The sequence below is a fragment of the Ostrea edulis genome, chromosome 6 (assembly GCF_947568905.1).
Source record: "Ostrea edulis chromosome 6, xbOstEdul1.1, whole genome shotgun sequence".
In the NCBI taxonomy this organism is placed as follows: Eukaryota; Metazoa; Mollusca; class Bivalvia; order Ostreida; family Ostreidae; genus Ostrea; species Ostrea edulis.
In genome coordinates, this window is record NC_079169.1 from 87529019 (window position 1) to 87551405 (window position 22387).

Genomic DNA, 22387 nt, shown 5'->3' on the forward strand with positions numbered 1-22387 from the left:
TATTTAGAAGTGAGCACCACGGGTCTTTCGGATAAGACCTTAAAAACGGAGGCTCCGTGTCGCGGCAGGTGTTGGCACGATCAAGAACCCTCACTGCTACGGCACTGAGCGCTAAGCATAGGTCTAAAGTGGTACTTCATCTACAGCTGGCGAGGTCTCAATATGACTGAAAAATTCTCTACGGGACGTAGAAAAAACCCAATCAAACAATCAAAGGTTTACTGATTGTCTAAAGGGTATTTCTGATTATTGTATTTCTGATTGGCGGACGGAGGATTATCTCTGTTGTATTTCTGATTGGCGGACGGAGGATTATCTCTGTTGTATTTCTGATTGGCGGACGGAGGATTATCTCTGTTGTATTTCTGATTGGCGGACGGAGGATTATCTCTGTTGTATTTCTGATTGGCGGACGGAGGATTATCTCTGTTTTGTTATTAGTTTCGTTTTTTTTGGCTTATCCTGTTACCATATTGTCTGATCCGTATTATCAAACGCTGTTATAATTTCTTGGTATATTGTGGTGGGTTCTGTATTTAACCCGTAACCCTTCAGCTTACTAACATAATGAATTCATTGTGTGAACCTATACAGCGTATTTAAGGCTGACATTCAGTACACATTTCAAACGAAAGGCAAGTTTTTTAAATCCTTATCAGATAATGGTTTTGTTCTCGAATGGCTGGATCTGCAGTAATACAGATACTCTCAAATCAAAGTATCGGGCCATTTCCCACGGTAAAACTTCTTCCTTTTGATATGACAAGAAATATACCTAACAATGGACCGTCGATGAATCCAAGCATATGACTGATTACATGAAAATATCTACAGATCGTTTGAATGAAGGCCATTCAATTGTACACTCTCCAAATGACATCGATCAGCATCTTACTCACTATACTCCGTCACTGGCAGTTAACCACTCCGTCACTGGCAGTTAACCACATTCAAAACCATGCTGGAAGGAATCATGTCTTCACAAAGCTCGCTACGAAATAAGCTGTGTGCGACGTCTAGAAAATCGAAGGGCTAGCCTAGAGATGAAACGAACAAATTATCCATTTACGTAAACTACAAAAGTTCAAAACCTTTATTTAGGAAGCATGACATGATAGCAAGAAAAACTTGGAATCATTCACCTGATCAAGATACCCGTACTGGAATCACGGCGGGTGTGACCGGTCAACAGAGGATGATTACTCCTCCTAGGCACCTGATCCGACCTCTGGTATATCCAGGGATCTGTGTTTGCTCAACTCTATTTCGTATTCTTATAGGAGTTGTGAGATTGATCACTGTTCGTTATCTTCACCTTTTCACTATTTGCACTAGAATCGGGGATAAAATTTTATAAGAAAATGTGAAGAATAAGAGTTGGGCAAACACAGACCTCTGGATATACGACATGAAAACGACAAAACCACAGAGTTAGATGTGGGAATTGCACATAACAGAATGAACATAAAATAAGCCAAATTTGAAACATGTCTTAGAAACCAATGAACATTCTGTTGAACAATTCTGTCTTTTCTTTTATTAATGATAATTTGAAGATATTATATATTAAAGAAAAGTTAGTAAAACTATATCAATCGAAAAATGCAAAATACAGATTTAAATAAAATCCTACAAACTACGTAATATTACAATCATGTCTGTGATGAGCCAATGATATATGCTGTCAATACTTGAAAGAAGATTAGATTCTCACAATATTTATTATTTCTATATGATTTACAGTTTGGTTTTAGAAGTCAATTTGGTAGTTACGTTTTAAAAGACGTCATGTGTAGCGCAGATTTCCACAGTTTTCAATAATTTAAAAAAAGGTGAAGATAACGAACAGCGATCAATCTCCTTAATCCAATAAAATACAAAAGTCAGAACAGGGCAAACATGTACCCTTGAAAACGTCAGAGGTGGGATCAGGTATTTAGGAGGAGCATGTTTCCCTCCATTGACGAGTCACACCCGCCGTCATCATCTGTCTTGATTAGTTAGATGGAGTGAAATAGTAAATGTGCAGGAAATAGTACGTTATTCATAGAAACAAATGACGGAATTGTCGCCCTTTCCTGGTACGTGTATTGATTTACACGTAATTACGCCAGTAATATTCTTAGACAAATGACCAATTTTAGCGACACCGTGTATAGTGACGGAGAAATACCGGATATAGATTAAGTTTGTTTGAGCCTGCTTCCGTGATTGTGATATGCTCGACGGTACCCTTCAAGTACAAACCATGATATTAAAAAAAATGAGATGAAATGATAGATAAATAAATAAAATATTTGTCTGTAAGTTACTTTATTTTTCTGTAAGTAAGTCACTAAGTGTTACTAGTGGCAGTGCAACTTGCAAGTGAAAATTGTGTCATCTGAAGCTTATGACCCCTTTTAAATTTGCCTTGCCTTGTAATTAATATTGTTGAAAATTTGGCAAATAGCATTTTTAGTCCCCCCCCCCCACCAGTCCATACTCCACTTTTCTTTAAACACTAAAAATTCAGCTAATATTCAGTGAGGAAGAAATGTCACTACCATATTTCGAATTTCCTCTAGACTATATCAAATTAAATACCGCACTACTATCAGTCACAGATTGACACTGCTAGAGGTATGGGGACCTAGTCTGTGAGTGTGATGAAAAAGATTCTGATGAAAATAAAGATTCACTCATCATTCAGAAATACATGTGATGTATAAACATTGTATTATTGTATACTTCCGGTACGTTGTGTGTACGTTAATAATGGGAGTTCTCTTTCCTTGGATATTGAAATCAATCAAATACTATATGAACACGGGCAATTACCGTCCATGTTTGACCTCAGTATATTTTATTTATGCATAATATTTATTAATATGTCACTCTTTGTTGCGGTATTTCACCGTTAAGTCAATGTTTACATATATTCGCTCTGCTTAACCGCTTCAATCTCAAAGGGATTTTCTGGAATGTGCTGAATCACGTGAGATACGCTAAATATAGCTATTTTAGATCCGAACGATCATCTTCGCATCATTCGTAGGCTCTAGATTTATCCATACTAGCCCGTAAAAAACAGGGTGGAACCTCGTCCCACTTTTCCTGTAGAAATAAAAATAGAACATGACGCGCCACCTAGCGAGCGCGGTTGTTGCTACCTTTACACTGATGTCCAAACGTTTTCTATCAAATTGTGCATGGTACACGGTTCTAATTGCACGTTTTGTGTATCAGTTTTCAAACTAGAGAAGATTGTTTTATTTTACCTTCAGTACATAATGTTGTTGGACGCTTGTAAGGAAAGATACAAATTGACTGAACTATGTAAACGACATCTTGTCATTCTTCAAACACGGCTTGAAATAATATAACGGTTTATCTGTAGGGATTCTAATCATAATCGATTGAAATACTAAAGCATACTTTAATGGATTTGTGAGATTGATCACTGTTCGTTATTCTCACTTCTTCATACTCCAAATATCAATTCATTAACTTTGCTCGAAGTTGTTGTTTTTTTTTTTAAACTTCGCAATTCCATGAATTTGAAATTTTCGATCGATATATTTCTCACTTTTAAGTCTACAGTTCAGATCTTTATTTACTTGAATGCAATCAATAGCTGATGTCCTTAGTTCATCACATTTGGCTCAATACATAGGTTTAATATAGTGTTTTACGGTGTGTGTTTTTAAACAGTGAATACATTTTACACAGTTGCGAACTTTGATTTTCTGACTCTTTAAGACCTTGCGGCACTAGTGATGTGAAATGAGATTTTGCAGTTACAACAGACCAAAGGGGATCTAAGAAACAGGAAATTAAGGCAATGACACACCAGAGAACAGAAACGTTGCTTAGACCCTGCTTCCGCGTCTTGATGTCATTAAACTAACTTTTTATATGGTGTGACGGAAATGAAACAACCTGATTAGATAGCTATAGTCGGTTGAGGATTTACGTATATTTGTTGGCTTTTAAATCACATCCCATGATACAGGGATTTCAACAGTCTCGATTGAAGTCAGCATTTCGCAAATTCTATGGTCGCTATAACGATCTAATTCGACAATACAATCTATCATTGGGTCAAATGCTGTCTGACGTGTTTCATACCGATTGTTAAACCGTTCTTGGCACACTGATTTTGACTACGAATAACTCCGTTTACCTGATCAGGATATGGGGCTCACGGCGAGTGTGACCGGTCATCAGGGGATACTTACTCCTCCTAGGCACCTGATCCCACCTCTGGTGTGTCCAGGGGTCCGTGTTTGCCCAACTATCTATTTTGTATTGCTTGTAGGAGTTATGAGATTGATCACTGTTCGTGATCTTCACCTTACATGATAACACAACAGTTTCACTATGCATTCATTGAATGGCGACTGTTTATGTCAATTTAAAGACTGGTATCTGGTAAATCTTTAGCCTAGCAAACATGCACCGTCCTCATTATGTATCGTCTAATTTTGCTCGAATTGCCCATTGCTCTGTCTTAAACTGTGTCAGTATCGATCTGTGTGAAGCACCGACTGCCCCGTCTCAGTTTGTGAACTGACCATTCCTCTGTCTCAGTTTGTGAACTGACCATTCCTATGTCTCAGTTTGTGAACTGACCATTGCCCCGTCTCAGTTTGTGAACTGCCCATTGCCCTGTTTCCATTTGTGAACTGACCATTCCTCTTTCTCAGTTTGTGAAGTGCCCATTTCTCTGTTTAAATTTGTAAACTGCTCATTTTTATTGCTCCGTCTCAATTTGCAATCTGCCGATTTCCCTGTATTAAACAGTGTGAACTGCCGAATACCCTCTTGTGACCTGCCAGTTGTCTCGCCTCAATCTATATAAACTGCCAATATGCCCTGTCTCAAAATGGTAAACTGCTGATTACCTGGAGTGAATCTGCGTGAAGTGTCGAGTGCCTTGTCTCAATCTGCATGAATTGTCGAGTGCCTTGTCTCAATCTGCATGAATTGTCGAGTGCCTTGTCTCAATTTGTGTGAATTGTCGAGTGCCTTGTCTCAATTTGTGTGAATTGTCGAGTGTCTTGTCTCAATTTGTGTGAATTGTCGAGTGTCTTGTCTCAATTTGTGTGAATTGTCGATTGCTTTGTCTCAATCTCTACGGCTGTCGATTGTCTTATCTCAATCTGTATGCACTGTCAATTTTGCTTTGTCAGTACGTATGAACTGCTGATTGCCTTCTCTCAGAATGCATGTACATTTACTGTCAATTTGTAAGAATTCTCTATGGCCATGTCTCGATCTCTATGACTTTTACTTACTCTGACATCAGTTTTCCTATTCTATTTAAATACCTTCTTTTAGGTATAATCATTCAATATTTATTTTGCAATATGAAAGGCGAAGATAACGAACAGTGATCAATCTCATAACTCCTATAAGCAATTAAAAAAAGATAGTTGGGGCAAACACGGACCCCTGGACATACCAGAGGTGGGATCAGGTGCCTAGGAGGAGTAAATATCCCCTGTCGACTGGTCACACTCGCCGTGAGCCCTATATCCTGATCAGGTAAACGGAGTTATTCGTAGTTAAAATCCGTGTGCCAAGAACGGCCTAACAATCGGTATGAAACACGTCAGACAGCATTTTACCCAATGCTAGGTTGTATTGACGAACTAGATCGTTATAATGACCATAGAATTTGCGAAACGCTGACTTTAATCGAGACTGTTGAAACCCATGTAACATCGACTTGTTTGTCAGTAGCTTGCCTCGATTTAAAAACTGATCATACGCAGAACAAGCTCTTGCCTATCGAATCAGTTGAGAGATATAAACACCATATGCAGGTGATAATGGAATATTGCTACATAAATATGGGAAGTTGAAGATGGAAAAGCTGAAATCATCCCGTTTGTCATACAATTGAGTTGTCAGTTTGCCATTGATAGAATAAGTAACATCGTTTTTAAACATTTAAAAGACAAAAGATAAAATATTTTATTTTCACAGTATAGTATATACATATAACACACAAAATACAATAAGAATGCATTACTCTTTATCCAAGAATCGGAATGTGAATCTCAGCAGCACTACAATGCAAAGAAAACACGTGAACAGTTTTATTTCTAAGCTGCAACATTTGTACCACTTCTTAGGAACTCCTACGAAAATCTTAACATCAGTTTACGATGCAATAAAACTGTCAAGGAATGTGATGTTCATAGAACAGAAATATTGCACGGAGTCGATATATTGTGATATTGCACGGAGTCGATATACCGTGATAATGTACAGAGTAGATATACCGTGATAATGCACGAAGTCGATATACCGTGACAATGCACTGAGTCTACATTAGTGTTAATGATACTGTGATGAAATAACAATCATTATGTCTGAAACCAATTCTTCAAAAAAAAAATAAAAAAAAAAATAAAGCGTTATAACGATCAAGTCTTAAAACTTCATCAGTGAAGAGTAATATTCGGAATCAAAGCGTTGAACATTTTAATTTAGATAGGATAACTGTGCATTACTTCAGATGCAAGGATCTGTTGTATTTCAGCAGATGTCTTCAAGAATATCAAAACTATATCGTTAGCAACTGCCTCCGACAATAACAAGAATATGTATTTTGGCCAGAGACCATCAACATCGGATATCTGTAAAATGATCGACTATACCGATCGACTCTTGTGACTGGTCCACAGGGTATGCTTTCTATTCCTAGCTACTTGATCCCACCTATACAGGGATCCGTGTTTGCCCAACTCTTATTTTAGTACCCTTTATAGGGTTATAAAATTGATACAGTTGACTAGTAAGAAGATATCAATATCATGAGATGTAAATGATACCAATATTTCCATACATAAATCGTTGAAGGATGTAATATGAGAAAACAAAAGTGAAAACATACGGCATTTCGCAGATATACGTGTTCAGATCAGTGCAGGGATCATCTGTCCACGTCATGTCAAACCCTTGACCTGGATCGTTTCTAATGACAACACAATTTTCATTTCCCCATCGGTTGTTGGGTTGGTCGGGACCCCAGTTTAAATAAGTAGCATTCTGTCCAGAAGAAATCCATACAAATTCGCCCTCGTTGACAATATCGTTGACACCAATATAGTAAGCATTAGATCCTGGAATGTAATGGAACGACAGAGTAGAGTACAATTATAGTTTTGAGTCGATCTTAATGTATATCAATCACAAGGAAAAAGGTATCTGTTTTGGGTTTTGGATGGAGATGGACATACCGGAGTGCCTAATCAGGTTTGCTAGATATTTTTGTGTGTTGGCGCTATCTATGGTGGCAATGGATGCAGGTCTACGGTACTGGGCTCCTAGCATTTCACAGAGTATCTGCAAGAAAGCGATGATGTCATTCTACACGCATGAAGGCATTTATCAAGGACGATTGTCTTTGAAATAATGTCTTTTGTAGAAAGAGAATAACGGATATTTACCAGAGCGTCCGAAAACGTCTCATTGTCTCTACTGAAGAAGTAGCATTTGTCTCTATGTCCAGACCAATGTGCAGGACAGGCAGCGAACACTAGAAGAGAGTTCAGAATTGTTAGTTGGCAGAACTGAAAATAAAATTCATTTATTTCTAATCCTTCTTAGTAATTTAAAAAGGCAAACAGAAAAATTTATTAGTAAACTGTGATCTCCAATTTACCCAGTCCCTGGTAATTTAATCCCCTTTTTATTGCGGTAAAATGCTGATACTAATGATGATACAATCAACATCCTTCTAAACGTACCTGTGGTCAGCGCTGCGAGAAAGATGAGGAGCTGGATATTCATTTTGGACGGTTGATTAATAATGATCTGCAGAGAAACCAATTTCTTGCTTTTATATAGTGGTGTAATTTTGATAAGATTTTAGGTTCGTGAAGAAAGGTAAGAAAATAGAACATAATCAAACAGGACTGTGTTGACGGAGAAAGATCACAATGTAGAACATTGTCAAGACGTCGTGTCCACTGCCTATACGTGATGCACGTTTCAGATAATCTAGATATGCAATTCTTTCTCGTTAGTGGAAACTGAAATATCATATATTCTAGTTTTCGTGATTTGGTTCACTCACTTATAAAGCAAATGGTGCACTAGTGAAACTCTTTTTAAAACAAAAATACCAATTTATACTATAGAGTGGTTCAAATAAAATAAGATTAGAAAAATGAAATTAACGAAATAGTCTACATCACCTTTCTTAAATAAAAGTGTGAAACATTCTTCTGTTTCTGGGGTTTTTATATCCACAAATACAACTCATCAACGTAAGATATGTTAAAATCATGGAAACGGAATTAAATATCTAAATCTGATGCTTTTTACCTTAAGCTGGTGGTGCCTCTAATTCAACAAAATATTCTCACGGGTCGTACAACTGCAAACAGTGAATGACTTGGAGAGTTACAGTATGCTCACAGGGGTATCTAAATACAAGTATTACTGCGACACATTGTATATACTGATTATCAACTAGAAATTATAAACTAATTCATCAAGAAAGTTACAGGATTTTCATTTGTTCATGTTGTGTACTTCGAAATTAATGTCCTACATTCATCCAAACCCACATGCATTGTTATATTTTTCATTCCGTTTTGAATTCACCATAAAACCTTTATTGCTCCTGTAAAGAAATCAAAATTGGGACCAAATTCCCCCAATATGTAATGATTATGATAAACAGTGTTATCATGTTGTCATGCAGTATACATTGATTATCTTCATTTCCTTTCACCCAATGTCGTGTAGTCAAATCTTACGCCTACTAAATTAAACGTGATGATTGAAAGGTCTTCATCCACCTAGGAGATGTGAATGGTGTTCTTCTTTAGGTTCTACATTATAACCTTTCTCTCCGTGACTTCTTATCAAAATCGCAGCACTATATAAGTGCACCAACTTGGTTTCTCTACAGATTACAAATAATCAACCGTCCAAAATGAATATTCAGCTCCTCATTTTTCTCACAGCACTGACCACAGGTAAGTTTATTTGGATGCATATTCTATTCAAGTATTAAAGAATGGCAGAAACTGTTCTTTGATTTTAATCATTTGTGAATTTCATTTGAAGTACTCTACATTTTTCAAATATTCGGATTCTTGGAAAAGTTTCCTTTAGTTTCATTTGACTTTCTGTTTCGGGAGGTGGGGTATATGGTTTGTTTTCAGACCTACACATGTATGATTACATGATTTTAATCTTTGATTGAAGTATTCGCTGTTTGTCCCACGAACTGGAGTACACACAATGACAGATGTTTCTTCCTCAGCAAAGACAACGAGACGCTTGCCGGAGCATTGGTAAACATTAATTTCTCTGTTCTTACATACATTAAATCTACTCTAGAATCGTCATTCATGGCATGTTACACAGATTGCAACAAATCTCAAAGCTGTAATTGATGACGTATAACACAGACTCTCTTCTTTTCCTTAAGAAACTCTGCCAAGCAATTGGTTCTCAGTATGGCAGGACTGCGTCTTTGGCCACAGTGGACGATTCGCGACACAGAAATTTCTTGAAAACCCCGTCAAACAGTCTGGTTTGTGATTCCTCAATGTTTATCCCAAGAGCAAATATTTCTATTTAAAAAAAAATGTAATGTAATGCCCTTGTCACAATGAAATATTTGAAATTCCTATTTAAATTCACTTACATATTGATAACTTAATCTACATATTAGGATACCATGGTTTCTACATTGGTTTAACTGATATCGTCGAAGAAGATACATTTGTTTGGATATCCTCCGGTAAAACTGCTACCTATACCAACTGGGGTACCATCCAGCCTAACAACAGATATGGAAACGAAAATTGTGTGGTCTTTCGAAATGAACCAGGCTATGTAATGACGTGGACAGATGATCCTTGCACCGATCTCAACAATTATATATGTGAAATGGCGTAGGTTTTATTCATTCTCTTCCATACCACTAGTTTCATTTTGATGGAAGTCATCTGAGCTTAAGACACGGGCTTGCTTTTCTGATCCAAGTAGTCCCATCATCATTCTAATTCTCTTTCGTTGGTATTTTATTTACTGTGTAAAAGGAATTTTCAAAATATTCTCCATTTCTTCTCTACACACCAATTTAGAAATTCAAGCAAACTAGGTACAAAATGATCGCCGCTAAGGTCAATTCAGACCAAGGGAGATTTAAATTGAAGTGGTAAAACACCCCCCTAAGATGAAGCAATCAGAAAACATTCATACAAATAAGAGGAGGGTGAAGTTGGTGTGTTAAAATAAGGGGAGGGTGAAGTTGGTGTGTTAAAATAAGGGGAGGGTGAAGTTGGTGTGTTAAAATAAGGGGAGGGTGAAGTTGGTGTGTTAAAATAAGGGGAGGGTGAAGTTGGTGCGTTGAAATAAGGGTAGGATCAAATTGACGTATCAAGACGTCTACAAATTGAGAACAAAAGGGTTAGGTCATGAAAAGTTCGACTTAAATAATGATGGAAGGAAATGATAAAACGCGTGTATCGGGGACATAAGTATAGCATAAGTCTCATTACTGTATCAGTAGATTTAATCCAGTAACTGTGGTGACCATTGTACATTAAATTATCATTTTATTGAGTATATATCGTGATTTTCTGTTCCATAACTTTAAATTCTTGAAATGACATAGAGTTACCGCTATTCTGTGATTAATATTGTTCACCCAGATGTCGAAATTAGTCTTTATAATATGAATTTCATGAATTCTATTTGTTCTCTTGACATGTTGGTTCAATAATTTCCCAGTAGTATGTAATGATTGATATTTTAAACAACTAAATTAAGATCAGTCTATGTTACAGGCATCACGGTATACAAATGTGTACATTTGTTATCAAATTGCTTTAACATTTCTGAGGTGTTAGCCATTGTTTATATTTCTGATTTAATTCTCTCAACAAAATAATCATTGAAGGCAGTATTTGTTCCGTGTACACTCCTGTAATATTACTGTTCTAGAATACTAACTGAAAGCTGGTTTTCACAACATATCTTTGACATTGTATCTTTTATGTTTGATTCTCTGGAGATCGTGACTTTCTAACACACACACACACACACACACACACACACACACACACACACACATATATATATATATATATATATAAAACAGGGGATGCTTACTCCTCCTAGGCACCTGATCCCACCTCTGGTGTGTCCAGGGGTCCGTGTTTTTCCAACTATCTATTTTGTATTGCTTGTAGGAGTTATGATATTGATCACTGTTCGTTATCTTCACCTTGCATATATAAAAATGCCAGAGTATATATAATTGCTGTGTTTATTCTACTGTTTTGTAGTGTTGCTGAGATTCACGTACGCCATGCTGAATAAAGTCGTCCTTACTTTAACTTATATTGTGTGTTTCGAATGTGTTGAATAAACAATTAACCAATCAATTCATTTTTTCTTCTTCAAATTAATTCAGTACTTCTTTACAAAAAGAATAAAAATGGAAAAATTTCAGAGAAGCTGAGTGTTATGGAATGGTAGAGAAGTTTCAAATATTGCAAATTATTCTGAGCATTGGGTTAAGGGATGCTTACTCTATATCTTGCTCTATATCAAGTAAACAGAGTGATCTGAAGTCAAAATCAGTGTGCCAAAACGGCCTATGAATGGTGTCAAACAAGTCATACAGTGTTCATTTTACTCACATATCGTAGTTGTAAATTAGATCGTTATAACGACAATACAATTGCGAAATGCTGACTTTAAACGAGATTATTGAAACCACTATAACAAAAACTTATTTGTCAGTAGTCTGCCTCAATTAAGAATTATCATACGCAGAAGATGCTATTGTTTATCGAACCAGTTGAAAGACATACACATCATATGCAGGTGATTTTGGAATATTGCTACATGATTACGGGAAGTTGACGATAGAGAAGCTGAAGTAATCTCGTTTGTTGAGTTGTTGCATTGCCGTTTCCAATCAACTTCAATAAAATAATCCAAGTGGAAGCAGACGTAGAAGTCTTTGTTGTGTTTCTTATTTCGAATTCACTGGGATGAATATATCCAATCAACATATGAATGAAAATGAATATCATTAATAGATAAAACGTCGTCGATATGTCTAAATGTAAAACTTATACGGTATCAATTTTGATGCACCAGATGCGCATTTTGACAAATATTGTCTCTTCAGTGATGTGCAACCGAAATGTTTGAAATCCGAATTAACTGTGAAGTTTTAGTGCTATTATAGGGAAAAACAGTGTGCCAAAAAAAGTGGAGTCAAATTCGTCTAAGGATAAGACCTATTCGTGAGGGAGATAATCCTTAATATTCAAATTAATTTCTAAATTTTATAACAGCAATTAAATATACATCCGTATTCTAGCTAGTAACGAAGTACTTAGCTACTGGGCTGTAGAGACTAACAGTCCACCAGCAGAGGCCTCGACCCAGGGGTCATAATGTGGTGTTGAAGGTCACAGCGATATGTTTTCTTCTCGTGTAGAAGCTTTTGGATAGATTTGCCTTATAAGAATGCAAAAACATGTCAGCTAGTGAAGGAGTACAATTCGTACCGATGGGAATTCCAACAGAGTGTTGGAAGACCTAATCACCAAAGACTGCGAAGATACTGTCAACGAGGAACTCCAGCATATTCTTGGTACATGTATCAACTTCAGAGTACCTGTGCGTAGAATCAGATTAGTATTAAAGAAAGTTATTTTTGGGAAACTGATCACAAGATATAAATATTTCCGTTTTCCATTTTTATTGACGAAGCACTGTTTATTATGTCGAAGACCTCATTCTTTAATTCATTGTGAGAAATGGTGTGAAATGTTGAAATGTCACTTTTCAATGCTATTGATTTTGGGAAAAGTTTTGTTATTTCAGGTTTGCTAAACGTTCGTTCAAATTTGTTTAGAATCCATATTTGATATACGAGTATTACACTTCTCGCACATTTATTTTTCTCTTCACAGCAGTTAAAGCTAAGAAAAAATTTCACCGTTACCAAATCTGACGATCGTCGATGCGGAACGTGTCCATATTTAATTGAAGGAAATTCGTTCCAATTCAACAACAAGGAATTTACGGTAAATTCAGATATGACGTGTTCCACCAAAAATTTAATTTATGTTATAACATGTGCTGGCTGTGGAAAACATTATATCGGTGAAACTGGAACTACTCTGCGACCTCTTATACGATTTCAGAAACAATACTTTTCAGCACCCGAATACAGAAAAATTAAAGTTAGTAAACATATACATGTAGATGTGTGTGGCACACGGACAATTCAGTGTATTTCCGTTTTATAAACTTTATACAGAAAATACTATTTCCCGACGAGAAAAAGAAGGACACTTTATCAAGACTTTAAAACCGGCTCTCAATAGCTTACTGTGAAATATGTGTACTGTTATTATATATGACGGCATAATATGCTTAACGTAAAAATCTTTTCCTTTCATTCGTTTATGACGTCGTTATCTATGTGAAATGTTAGGACGCCTTTATTAGGTCTGGCCATTTCAAAACTATTTTAAGATGTAACGCCTGAGGATTATAAAATGAAAGCGCTTGCGTTAAAATTTTAACTTTGTGTACTGTTTATTATATTTCTTTTAATATTTTATACCGGACACTGTGATTTTTTAAAAACACAATTTGGAGATATATATATATATATATATATATATATATATATATATATATTAAATTGCACACAATATCCATGGTATAGGAAATAAGTAGAAAAATTATATCCACTAAATGACAAACGGAATGATTTCAGATTCTCCATCCTCAACTTCCCACATTTATGTAGCAATATTCCATTAACACCTGCATATGGTGTTTATATATCTCAACTGATTCGATAGGCAAGAGCTTGTTCTGGGTATAGTCAGTTTCTAAATCGAGGTAAGCTACTGACAAACAAGTTGATGGTACAGGGATTTCAACAGTCTCGATTGAAGTCAGCATTTCGCAAATTCTATGGTCGTTATAACGATCTAGTTCGTTAATACAACCTTGCATTGGGCCAAATGCTGTCTGACGTGTTTCATACCGATTGTTAAGTCGTTCTTGTCACACTGATTTTGACTGCGGATAACTCCGTTTACCTGATCAGGATATGGGTTCACGTCGGGTGTGACCGGTCAACAGGGGATGCTTACTCCTCCTAGGCACCTGATCCCACCTCTGGTGAGTCCAGGGGTCAGTGTTTGCCCAACTATCTATTTTGTATTACTTGTAGGAGTTATGAGATTGATCACTGTTCGTTATCTTCACCTTGCATTGATCACTGTTCGTTATCTTCACCTTGCATCCAACGATGACTAAATACAAATGATGCTGCCTGATCAGGATATAGGGCTCACATCGAGTGTGACTAGTTGACAGAGGATGCTTACTCCTGCTAGGCACCTGCTCCCACCTCTGGTGTGTCCAGGGGTCAGTGTTTGCCCAACTATCTATGTTGTATTGCTTGTAGGAGTTATGAGATTGATCACTGTTCGTTATCTTCACCTTTCATGATACACATTTAATTATATATATATATATATATATATATATATATATATATATATATATATATATATAAAGTAAGCATCCTCTGTTGACCGGTCACAACCGCTGTGAGCCCTATATCCTGATCAGGTAGACGGAATTATCCATAGTCAAAATCAGTGTGCCAAGAACGGCCTAACAATTAGTATAAAACACGTCAGACAGCATTTGACCTAATGATAGATTGTATTGACGAATTAGATCACTATAACGACCATAGAATTTGCAAAATGCTGACTTCAATCGAGACTGTTGAAACCTCTGTACCATTAACTTGTTTGTCAGCAGCTTACCTTGATTTAAAAACTGACTATACCCAGAACAAGCTCTTGCATATCGAATCATTTGAGATATATAAACACCATATACAGGTGATAATGAAATATTGCTACATAAGTATGGGAAGTTGACGATGGAGAATCTGAAATCATCCCATGGGAATATTTATATCTTGTGATCAGTTTCCTAAAAATTACTTTGTTTAATGCTACTCTGATTCTACGCACAGGTACTCTGAAGTTGATATATGTATCAAGAATATGATGGAGTTCCTCCTTGACAGTATCTAAGTAGTCTTTGGTGATTAGGTCTTCCAACACTCTGTTGGAATTCCTATGGGTACGAATTGTACTCCTTCACTAGCTGACATGTTTTTGCATTCTTATAAAGCAAATCTCTCCAAAAGCCTCTACATGAGAAGAAAACATATCGCTGTGACCTTCAACTCCACATTTAGACAAATCGACGACGTTTTATCTATTAATGATACTCATTTTCATTCATATGTTGATTGGATATATTTATCCCAGTGAGTTCGAAGCAAGAAACACAACAAAGTCTTCTACGTCTGCTTCCACTTGGATATTTTATTGAAGTTGATTGGAAACAGCAATGTAAAACTCAACAAACGAGATGACTTCAGCTTTTCCATCGTCAACTTCCCGTAATCATGTAGCAATATTACAAAATCACCTGCATATGATATTTATGTCTTTCAACTGGTTCGATAAACAATAGCATCTTCTGCGTATGATAATTCTTAAATGGAGCCAGACTACTGACAAATAAGTTTTTGTTATAGTGGTTTCAATAATCTCGTTTAAATTCAGCATTTCGCAATTGTATTGTCGTTATAACGATCTAATTTACAACTACGATATGTGGGTAAAATGAACACTATCTGACTTGTTTGACACCATTCTTAGGCCGTTTTGGCTCACTGATTTTGACTACGGATCACTCTGTTTACCTGATCAAGATATAGAGCAAGATATATCGTAAGTATCCCTTGACCCAATGCTCAAAATAATCTACAACAATATTTCAAACTTCTCTACCATTCCATAACACTCAGCTTCTCTTAAATCTTTGGCATTTTGTACAGAAGTACTGAATTGATTTAAAGAAAAAAATGAATTGATTTGTTAATTGTTTATTGAACACATTCAAAACACAGAATACAAGTTAGAGGAAGGACATCTTTATACAGCATGGCGTACGTGAATCTCAGCAACACTACAAAACAATAGAATTAACACAGCAATTATATATACTTTGGTATATTTATCACACAACTGATCTATATATATGTGTGTGTCAGAAAGTCACGATCTCCAGAGAATCAAACATAAAAGATACAATGTCAAAGATATGTTGTGAAAACCAGCTTTCATTCAGTCTTCTAGAACAGTAATATTACAGGAGTGTACACGGAACAAATACTGCCTTCAATGATTATTTTGTTGGGAGAATTAAATCAGAAATATGAAAAATGGCTAACACCTCACAAATGTTAAAGCAATTTGATAACAAATGTACACATTTGTATACCGTGGTGCCTGTAATATAGATTGATCTTAATTTAGTTGTTTAAAATATTAATCATCTAACATACTACTGGGAAATTATTGAACCAACATGTCAAGAGAACAAATAGAATTCATGAAATTCATATTATAAAGACTAATTTCGACATCTGAGTGAACGATATTAATCACAGAATAGCGGTAACACTATGTCATTTCAACAATTTAGATTTATGGAACAGAAAATCACGATATATGCTCAATAAAATGATAATTTAATGTCCAATGGTCACCACAGTTACTGGATTAAATCTACTGATACAGTAATGAGACTTATGCTATAATTATGTCCCCGATACAGGCATGTTATCACTTCCTTCCATCATTATTTGAGTCGAAATTTTCATGACCTAACCCTTTTGTTCTCAATTTGTAGACGTCTTGATATGTCAATTTGATCTTACCCTTATTTTAACACACCAACTTCACCCTCCTCTTATTTGTAAGGATCTTATCTAAATGCTTCATCTTCAATATCACCCTATTACCACTTCAATTTAAATCTCCCTTGGTCTTAATTGACCTTAACGGCGGTCATGTTGTACCTAGTATGCTTAAATTTCTAATGTGGTGTGTAGAGAGGAAATGAAGAATATTCTGAAAATTCCTTCTACACAGTAAATAAAATACCAACGAAAGAGAATTAGAATGATGATGGGACTACTTGGATCAGAAAAGCAAGGCCATGTCTTAAGCTCAGGTGACTTCCATCAAAATGAAACTAGTGATATGGAAGAGAATGAATAAAACCTACGCCATTTCACATATATAATTGTTGAGATCGGTGCAAGGATCATCTGTCCACGTCATTACATAGCCTGGTTCATTTCGAAAGACTACACAATTTTCGTTTCCATATCTGTTGTTAGGCTGGATGGTACCCCAGTTGGTATAGGTAGCAGTTTTACCGGAGGATATCCAAACAAATGTATCTTCTTCGACGATATCAGTTAAACCAATGTAGAAACCATGGTATCCTAATATGTAGACAAAGTTATCAATATGTAAGTGAATTCAAATAGGAATATCAAATATTTCATTGTGACAAGGGTATTCATTTACATTCTTTTTAAATAGAAATATTTGCTCTTGGAATAAACATTGAGGAATCACAAACCAGACTGTTTGACGGGGTTTTCAAGAAATTTCTGTGTCGCGACATCGTCCACTGTGGCCAAAGACGCAGTCCTGCCATACTGAGAACCAATTGCTTGGCAGAGTTTCTTAAGGAAAAGAAGAGAGTCTGTGTTATTCGTCATCAATTACAGCTTTGAGATTTTATGCAATATCTGTAACATGTCATGAATGACGATTCTAGAGTATATTTAATGAATGTAAGGACAGAGAAATGAATGTTTACCAGTGCTCCGGCAAGCGTCTCGTTGTCTTTGCTGAGGAAGAAACATCTGTCATTGTGTGCACTCCAGTTAGTGGGACAAACAGCGAATACTTCAATCAAAGATTAAAATAATGTAATCATACATGTGTATGTCTGAAAACAAACCATATACCCCACCTCCCGAAACAGAAACTCAAATGAAACTAAAGGAAACTTTTCCAAGAATCCGAATATTTGAAAAATGTAGAGTACTTCAAATGAAATTCACAAATGATTAAAATCAAAGAACAGTTTCTGCCATTCTTTAGTACTTGAATAGAATATGCATCCAAATAAACTTACCTGTGGTCAGTGCTGTGAGAAAGATGAGGAGCTGAATATTCATTTTGGACGGTTGATTATTTGTAATCTGTAGAGAAACCAAGTTGGTGCACTTATATAGTGCTGCAATTTTGATAAGAAGTCACGGAGAGAAAGGTTATAATGTAGAACCTAAAGAAGAACACCATTCACATCTCCTAGGTGGATGAAGACCTTACAATCATCACGTTTAATTTAGTAGGCGTAAGATTTGACTACACGACATTAAAGGAAACGAAAATTATCAATATATACTGCATGACAACATGATAACACTGTTTATCATAATCATTACATATTGGGGGAATTTGGTCCCAATTTTGATTTCTTTACAGGAGCAATAAAGGTTTGAGGGTGAATTCAAAACAGAATGAAAAATATAACAATGCATGTGGGTTTGGATGAATGTAGGACATTAATTTCGAAGTACATAGCATGAACAAATGAAAATCATGTAACTTTCTTAATTCTATAATTTGTAGTTGATAATCAGTATATACAATGTGTCGCAATAATAATTGTATTTAGATACCTCTGTGAGCATACTGTAACTCTCCCAGTCATTCACTGTTTGCAGTTGTATGTCCCGCTAGAATATTTTGCTGAATTAGAGGCACCACCAGCTTAAGGCAAAAAGCATCAGATTTAGGGTTTTTAATTCCGTTTCCATGACTTTAAGATATCTTACGTTGATGAGTTGTATTTGTGGATATAAAAACACCTTTACTTAAGAAACGTAATGTAGACTATTTCGTTAATTTTATTTGTCTAAAGATATTTTATTTGCACTACTCTACATGGTATAAATTGGTATTTTTTAAAACAAATTTACTAGTGCACCATTTGCTTTGTACGTGGGTGAAAGTCGGTCAACCAAATCACGAAAACTAGAATATATGATATTTCAGTTTCCACTAACGAGAAAGAATTGCATATTTAGATAATCTGAAACGTGCATCACGTATAGGTAGTGGACATGACGTCTTGACAATGTTCTACATTGTGATCTTTCTCCGTCAACATAATCCTGTTTGATTATGTTCTATTTCCTTACCTTTCTTCACGAACCTAAAATCTTATCAAAATTACACCACTATATAAAAGCAAGAAATTGGTTTCTCTGCAGATCATTATTAATCAACCGTCCAAAATGAATATCCAGCTCCTCATCTTTCTCGCAGCGATGACCACAGGTATGTTTATAAGGATGTTGATTGTATCATCATTAATATCAGCATTTTACCGCAATTTTTTTAAAAAGAGCCTTAAATTACCAGGGACCGGATAAATTGGAGGTCACAGCTTACTAATAAATTTTTCTGTTTGCTTTTTCAAATTACTAAGAAAGATTAGAAATAAATGAATTTTATTTTCAGTTCTGCCTACTAACAATTCTGAACTCTCTTCTAGTGTTCGCTGCCTGTCCTGCACATTGGTCTGGACATAGGGACAAATGTTACTTCTTCAGTAGAGACAATGAGACGTTTTCGGACGCTCTGGTAAATATCCGTTATTCTCTTTCTACAAAAGACATTATTTCAAAGATAATCGTCCTTGATAAATGTCTTCATGTGTGTAGAATGACGTCATCGCTTTCTTGCAGATACTCTGTGAAATGCTAGGAGTCCAGTACCGTAGACCTGCCTCCATTGCCACCATAGATGGCGCCAACACACAAAACTATCTGGCCAACCTGATTAGGCACTCCGGTATGTCCATCTCCTTTCAAAACCCAAAACAGATACCTTTTCCCTTGTGATTGATATACATTAAGATCGACTCAAAACTATAATTGTACTCTACTCTGTCGTTCCATTACATTCCAGGATCTAATGCTTACTATATTGGTGTCAACGATATTGTCAACGAGGGCGAATTTGTATGGATTTCTTCTGGACAGAATGCCACTTATTTGAACTGGGGTCCCGACCAGCCCAACAACCGATGGGGAAATGAAAATTGTGTTGTCATTAGAAACGATCCAGGTCAAGGGTTTGACATGACGTGGTCAGATGACCCCTGCACTGATCTGAACACGTATATCTGCGAAATGCCGTATGTTTTCACTTTTGTTTTATCATATTACATCCTTCAAAGATTTAGGTAGGGAATTATTGATATCATTTACATCTCATGATGTTGATATCGTCTTACTAAAACTAGTACGCATCGAATGTCGACCGGTCACACCCGCCGTGAGCCCTATATCTCGATCCCAGTCGATTATTTTACAGGTACCCCAGGTTGATTACAGATTCTTAATTTTGTCGGAGGCAGTTGCAGACGATATAAGTTTGATATTCTTGAATAAATGTGGTGAAATAAAGCAGCTTCTTGTATCTGTAGTAATACACAATTATCATCTCTGAATTAAGATTTTCAATGCTTTGATTCAGGATATTACGTTTCACTAAAACCGTTCCAACTTTACCATTAGATCGCTTTATTCTTTCTAAATGCTTGATGTCGGACATAATGATTGTTATTCCATCATAGCATCATGAACACCAATGTGGATTCCGTGAATTATCATGGTACATGTATATCGACTTCATGGATTATCGCTGTTTTATAAGTTTTATTGCATCGTAAAATCATGTTAATATTTCTGTAGGAGTTTCTAAGAAGTGATACACATCTTTCAGCTTAGAAATAAAGCTATTCACATGTTTTTTTGTATTGTAGTGCTGCTGAGATTCACATTCCGATTGTTGGATAAAGAGTAATGCATTATTATTGTATTTTGTGTGTTATATGTATATACTGTACAAATAAATTATCTTATTTTTTGTCTGCTAAATCTTTAAAAAATATGGTATTTATTCACATAATGTCAAATAATTATTTTCAAGAATGATTATACCTGAAAAAGGTATTCAAATAGAAAAGTCAAACTGATTAGAGGTTAAGTAAGATTCATAAAGATTGAATAGAGGTAAAGAAGAATTGTTACAAATTAACAGTAAATGTATTCTGAGAGAAGGCAATCAACAGTTCATACGTATTGACAATGGGAATTCGATAGTACATACATATAGACACATGGATTGAGAGCAGACATTCAACTGTCATACTAATCGAGACAAGATAATCAACTGTCATACAGATTGAGACAAGACAATCAACTGTTATACAGATTGAGACAAGATAATCGACAGTCATACAGAATGAGATAACACAATCAACTGTCATACAGATTGAGATAACACAATCAACAGTCATACAGAATGATATAAGACACAACCAACTGTCATACATATTGAGATAAGACAACCAACTGTCATACAGATTGAGACAACATAATCAACTGTCATACAGATTGAGAAAAGACAATCAACTGTCATACAGATTGAGATAAGACACAATCAACTGTCATACAAATTGAAACAACATAATCAACTATCATACAGAACGCGATAAGATAATCAACAGTCATACAGAATGAGACAAGATAATTAACTGTCATACAGAATGAGACAAGATAATTAACTGTCATACAGATTGAGACAAGATAATTAACTGTCATACAGATTGAGAAAAGATAATTAACTGTCATACAGATAGAGACAAGATAATTATCTGTCAAACAGAATGAGATAAAATAATCAAATGTCATACAGATTGAGACAAGATAATTAACTGTCATACAGAATGAGACAATATAATTAACTGTCATTCAGATGGAGACAAAATAATTGTCATACAGAATGAGATAAAATAATCAACTGTCATACAGATTGAGACAAGATAATCAACTGTAATACATTTTAAGGCAAGATAATTAACTGTCATGCAGATTGAGATAAGATAATCAACTGTTATACAAATTGAGACAAGATAATCAACTCTAATACATTTTGAGACAAGATAATTAACTGTCATACAGATTGAGACAAAATAATTAACTGTCATACAGATTGAGAAAAGATAATTAACTGTCATACAGATAGAGACAAGATAATTATCTGTCATACAGAATGAGATAAGATAATCAACTGTCATACAGATTGAGACAAAATAATTAACTGTCATACAGAATGAGATGATATAATTAACTGTCATACAGATTGAGACAAGATAATTAACAGTCATACATAATGAGATAAGACAGGTAACTGTCATACAGATTGAGATAAGACAATCAAAAGTCATACAGAATGAGATAAGATAATCAACTGTCATACAGATTGAAACAACATAATCAACTCTCATACAGTTTGAAATAAGAGAATTAAATGTCATACAGATTGAGACAAAAATAATCAACACTCATACA

General features: G+C 35.5%; 2 protein-coding genes and 1 pseudogene across 2 annotated transcripts; 2 read left to right on the forward strand and 1 right to left on the reverse strand.

Annotated features, from left to right (window-relative positions):
• Nucleotides 1-5943: 5943 nt before the first annotated feature.
• LOC125647450 (C-type lectin domain family 4 member E-like) lies at nucleotides 5944-18192 on the reverse strand. The gene is made up of 9 exons (XM_048874124.2): nucleotides 18094-18192; nucleotides 17773-17861; nucleotides 17530-17635; nucleotides 17167-17389; nucleotides 7743-7849; nucleotides 7443-7531; nucleotides 7233-7338; nucleotides 6887-7115; nucleotides 5944-6056 (listed from the first exon to the last, which is right to left on the reverse strand). The coding sequence occupies exons 1-9, from the start codon at nucleotides 18134-18136 to the stop codon at nucleotides 6023-6025; spliced, it is 1026 nt and encodes a 341-aa protein (XP_048730081.2). The 5' UTR covers nucleotides 18137-18192; the 3' UTR covers nucleotides 5944-6022.
• Nucleotides 8861-11405, forward strand: LOC125647998 (alpha-N-acetylgalactosamine-specific lectin-like; annotated as a pseudogene).
• Nucleotides 18193-19211: 1019 nt separating the features above from the next.
• Nucleotides 19212-20900, forward strand: LOC130047442 (lectin BRA-3-like). Its single transcript, XM_056142515.1, has 5 exons — nucleotides 19212-19304; nucleotides 19522-19610; nucleotides 19715-19820; nucleotides 19938-20166; nucleotides 20797-20900. Exons 1-5 carry the CDS (start codon nucleotides 19262-19264, stop codon nucleotides 20828-20830), a joined length of 501 nt encoding a protein of 166 aa, XP_055998490.1. The 5' UTR covers nucleotides 19212-19261; the 3' UTR covers nucleotides 20831-20900.
• Nucleotides 20901-22387: the final 1487 nt, after the last annotated feature.